This window comes from Erpetoichthys calabaricus, chromosome 2 (genome assembly GCF_900747795.2).
Source record: "Erpetoichthys calabaricus chromosome 2, fErpCal1.3, whole genome shotgun sequence".
Taxonomy (NCBI): domain Eukaryota; kingdom Metazoa; phylum Chordata; class Cladistia; order Polypteriformes; family Polypteridae; genus Erpetoichthys; species Erpetoichthys calabaricus.
In genome coordinates, this window is record NC_041395.2 from 348,703,189 (window position 1) to 348,708,671 (window position 5,483).

The following is a 5,483-nucleotide window of genomic DNA, read 5'->3' on the forward strand; positions in this document are numbered from 1 at the left end:
GAGCGAGTGAACGGGACAGGCTTGGCTGATTAGAGGTCACAACGATCACCTGTCGGGCGAGGGCACCAAAAAAAAAAAAAGAATTGGGCAGTTCACGGGGTTCGGTGATCTGGGGGGGTGGTGGGATCGCGGTTTGAGGTAAAAAAAGAGACCAATCAAATAATAATGGTGTATTTATGATTTCAGATGGATTTTAACGCCCCTCCTTGCAACTCCAGGAGACGGAGCAACTACGACAGCGCCTACTTCAACGAAACACCAAATGGTGAGAGGGGAAACTGGGCACGGTGGGCATCTTGGGGGAACTAGAAAGAAAGAAAGAAAGAAAGAAAGAAAGAAAGAAAGAAAGAAAGAAAGAAAGAAAGAAAGAAAGAAAGAAAGAAAGGCACTATTTAAAGGAAAGAAATAAAGAAGAAAATCACTATAAGAAAGAAAGAAAGAAAGAAAGAAAGAAAGAAAGAAAGAAAGAAAGAAAGAAGAAAAGCACTATTAGAAAGAAAGAGAAAGAAAGAAAGGCACTATTAGAAAAAAAGAAAGGCACTATTTAAAGGAAAGAAATAAAGAAGAAAATCACTATTAGAAAGAAAGAAAGAAAGAAAGAAAGAAAGAAAGAAAGAAAGAAAGAAAGAAAGAAAGAAAGAAAAGCACTAAAGGAAAGAAATAAAGAAGAAAAGCACTATTAGAAAGAAAGAAAGAAAGAAAGAAAGAAAGAAAGAAAGAAAGAAAGAAAGAAAGAAAGAAAGAAAGAAAGAAAGAATATAACAAACAAAACTGTGGATACTCAGATAGAAAAATTATAAAGAATTACTGGTAGGTAAGGCATTATGTAATAAACAAATAGATGATAGATGGCACTATATGATAGATAGATAGATAGATAGATAGATAGATAGATAGATAGATAGATAGATAGATAGATAGATAGATAGATAGATAGATAGGAAAGGCACTATATATATAAGAGAGAGAGAGAGAGATTTAAAGCATGCTCTAGATATATAAGATCTAAACGCGTTAATACATAAATAGCGCAGCGAATTCAAATGGCGCCCTTGTTAAACCGCTGAAGTACGCTGTACCCCTGGATAAGAACACCTGTCCTTACCGCAATTATGTGTAAGATAATAAATAATAATAATAATAATAAAAAAATTAATTAATTGTATTTATATAGCGCCTGTCCCGTACTCAAATCATTGAACAAATGACGTACAATCACGTGCTTAGCGCCCCGCGCAGAAGATGAGAATAGAAAGGCGCAATAAAATCGAAGGCTGTTTAATTTAATTTAACAGAAGGCCGGCGCTATGGCGCAGTGGTGACATTTTGGCGGTGCAGTTCCCTTGGGTTGTGGGATCAAATCCCTTTATGTGACCCTGTGTGACACTGAGCGAGTAAGTCACTTCACCTGCCTTGGCCCTAATTCACAATATATATATATATGACATTGTAACCAATTGTATCTCAAATGTCGTAAGTGGCCTTGGATGCCAGTTGTCACCTTAAAAATAATTAATTGCTATTATTTATTATTAATGCATTATTATTGTTGTTTTATTATTAAAGTAATAATGTATTTTAATTGATGAATTCTTTTATTTGGTGATTTAATGCTCACGTTGGTGTCTTTCTCTTTTTTGTTCCTTCCTTCTCCTCTGCAGATTCCCGGAGCAAAAGCGCCGTCATTTCCAGCCTGGACTGCCTGTCCAGCATTGTGGAGCGCATTTCCACGGACACGTCGACTTGTCAGATGTTGGCAGTGCCCGAGCACGCGAGCGAGGGAGTCCATCTTCTCAAAGTGAAGGCTCCGTCCTGAGCGAGGGCCGCTGCCGGTGGGCCCGTGCCGTCTCCGACCAAATGCCCAAAGCTGCCTCACGACCCCAACCCCATTTACCACGTGCTCTATAAGATGTGTTCTGTAGTCCTAAAACAGAGACACTCGGGCGAAAGCAACTGCGACATTCTTCACATTGCGATATTCCTCCAAAGACTGGACCTTCTTGTGATGACGATGACGATGATTTTTTTTTACTAACTACTGATACATGAAGATTTTGACCTTTTGTACCAATTCAGTGTTACGAATCCCAAATTCCTTAAACGAGAAGTGCCTTTAGAGCGGAACCCACGCAGCCGACTTAGTGAACGGGAATCGAACGAATGCACGAGAAGGCTGCGCCCCCCCCCCCCCCCCCCCCCCCACCCCACCTCACCTGCTGTTCTGAAGCGCCCACCTGTCACAGGTCTCTGAATTCCGGACACTCGTATTATTCACCGAATTGTGATCGACACTCCTGATCTCAGGCCCAACTCCAGACCAAAACGGTAAAGGGAGGTTTGGGGGGGGGGTAACCTTAAATGCCAATGGGGCGCGTGCTGTGATTAAAGTCCCCAAAAATCCCAAAAGTATACTGGATAGCGTGGGTGGACGGGGGAACTCAACATGATATTTGGGGGCTGAATGACTCCCCTGAACCCGGGCCTGTTTCAGTTGGTGGGGGACGCCATTACTAGCTGTGCTGTGATATGAACGCGGTCTGAACTCTTTGAACCACGGAGCCATTTTAGAGCGTCGTGCTTCAGCCCCCCAGGGAAAAAAAGGAAGGACAAAAAAAAACTGCTAATGTAACCGACGTGTGGACCACTTTTGTAACGCTTTGTTTTTGTGTATATTTGTAAATAAGAGTTGCTTTGTTAAAAAAAAAACAAAAAAAATGTAAATATTTAATATTGCTTGTTTATAAGGATGCCTGGTTTGTTGTGCCTAATTGTTATATTTATATATAGAAACGTGTGAATGACACTGTTATTATTATTATTATTATAAATAAAACAACCTGAAAGGTTATTTATATAAACTTTATAGCGCCTTTTCATTCCAAAGTGCAACCTGAATATTTAGGACTGGGATATCGAACCCCAAATCAAAAAAACACCCCTGTCCCGGACAAAGACCACGACTTCGTCGGAGACCCCAGTCCATCAAGTGGGACCTCCCGGTAGTCCATTTAGACGACTTCGCATTCCATTTGCTGTCTTTTTGATTTTAACGGAACAGCAGCTTTACAATCCAACTGGAAAAACTGGGAAGACGAAGGCGAAGAGCAAGGAGACCCGCAAAGTCCTCAAGTGGAATCCACCAAAGGGACACGTGCTGCGTCTTTACTGGTCCGCCCGTCGGCGCTCCGCCCACCCCGTTGATATTATTATTATTATTATTAATAATAACGTGTTAATGACTTGCTTTGTAAGTCGCCTTACATAAATAAAAGCGTAATGTATGCGCAAGCATCAAAAGCAACAAAGAACAAACCGAGCAGGACGGGGTCGTTCGACCACCGCGTTTTATTCCAAGGGTTTTAACGGCGATTCGTTTAATAAAAGCAGCCGACGATCGGTAGACATTTTATTTCGCTCAGATTTCTTAAAAATGAAATGACACGCCACCAATCCTCATTATTATTTTTTAACATTGATATTCTCACTGTCCTGCGGTGGGTTGGCACCCTGCCCGGGATTGGTTCCTGCCTTGTGCCCTGTGTTGGCTGGGATTGGCTCCAGCAGACCCCCGTGACCCTGTGTTCGGATTCAGCGGGTTGGAAAATGGATGGATGGATGGATGTTCTCACTGAACCCACTTTCAGGGTCTCGGGGTGCCGCTCGCCAGGCAGGGACCATCGCTGAAGGGAACGCCACACGCAGTCGCTTCAGAAAAGTTTATCTCATATTTCCATTTCTACTGTTAATAAATGTTTATATTTAACGTTGCCCGTTCTCGAAATTACAAGTTTGTTAAATATCATAATAAATAATCTCCAGCAAACGTGCAGCCAACAGTAAAATCTCATAATTAATAATTCTTGTTTTTTGTTTGTTTCAACCCAAAGACAATGTCCCGCTATGCGGAGCGAGCACGAACTTCCTTTACTCGCATGAAACACTCGCTAAACGAATAAAGGAAAAAAACTCTTCATGTCCTGTTCAGAAATACAACACCGAGCGACGTGAACTTGAGTCCTGAGGGGCCGCGGTGGTCCTGGCGTTTAGGAAGCTCATGTTTACGACTTCATATTACATAAACGGGACACAATTAATACACAGAAACTTTACAAAAGAAAACTCGGGCGACACAACAGTTTGATACCGTTCGTTTTGTAAGTCGCTTTGGATGCATTTGCTGCTAAGCAAAGACATGTTTGCCAAAGGTCTGAAATCCCATATGCTGACGCTGAATGCCCAGAATACTGTAAATAATGCAGTACTAAGCCTTTTATACGTTAAACAATTCCATAAACGAATTTTAACAAACAGCAAGTATCTTTGCCGTCTCCGCGGCATCAGAACCGCGACAAATTGTTGACTTTTGGGGGTCTGCAGTCGAAAACGCACAGAAAGAGGCGAGCTTCGGTATACGTGGAGATTTCTAACGAGGACAATGCGTCAATGCTCTGTTCCGTTACATTTCGAGATTCTTAACAAAAAGAGAAGCGCAAAACTAAAGCCACCGCGCTTATCGGACATCCGAACGCCGTGTCGCGTGTAAAGAAATGTCAACGAGGAAGAGGAGGACTTGAGCGGTGCATCACCTTTCGAATAGGAACGGGGGGGGGGGGGGTAAATGATGGCCGAGGTGGACATTCATGTGTGGGAATTCGATTCATTCAAATAACAGAAAAGTCACAGTGGCGAGACCTGAGTGGACATTAATACAGCTGTGACGAGAAGAGAACGAGACAGATAAACAGGGCACTATATAAAAGACAGACTGGTGTGAAAGGCACGATAGATAGATAGATAGATAGATAGATAGATAGATAGATAGATAGATAGATAGATAGATAGATAGATAGATATGAAAGGCACTATATAATAGATAGATAGATAGATAGATAGATAGATAGATAGATAGATAGATAGATAGATAGATAGATATGAAAGGCACTATGTAATAGATAGATAGATAGATAGATAGATAGATAGATAGATAGATAGATAGATAGATAGATAGATAGATAGATAGATAGAAAGGCACTATATTATAGATAGATAGATAGATAGATAGATAGATAGATAGATAGATAGATAGATAGATAGATAGATAGATAGATAGATAGATATGAAAGGCACTATAATAATAGATAGATAGATAGATAGATAGATAGATAGATAGATAGATAGATAGATAGATAGATAGATAGATAGATATGAAAGGCACTATGTAATAGATAGATAGATAGATAGATAGATAGATAGATAGATAGATAGATAGATAGAAAGGCACTATATTATAGATAGATAGAAAGGCACTATATAATACATAGATAGATTATTTATTCCTTTATTGGAATTTGGCTTTTTACAGAAGATTAATAAATACACAAATAAATAAATATTACCGTACACACTTTCGCACTATATACCGATTTCGCTGTGAGGCGCTATAAGGCTCATTGTAAAGGCGCCCCTTCGGCTGAATGATATCG

General features: G+C 40.4%; 1 protein-coding gene across 1 annotated transcript in view; it reads left to right on the forward strand.

Annotated features, from left to right (window-relative positions):
- The window catches only part of myod1 (myogenic differentiation 1), a 3,256-nt gene extending 741 nt beyond the window's left edge, over positions 1-2,515 (forward strand). The window contains 4 exon segments of the mRNA XM_028796120.2: positions 187-265; positions 1,662-1,744; positions 1,747-1,821; positions 1,823-2,515. Coding sequence (XP_028651953.2) covers positions 187-265; positions 1,662-1,744; positions 1,747-1,821; positions 1,823-2,035 — 450 coding nt within the window. The 3' untranslated portion in view covers positions 2,036-2,515.
- Positions 2,516-5,483: the final 2,968 nt, after the last annotated feature.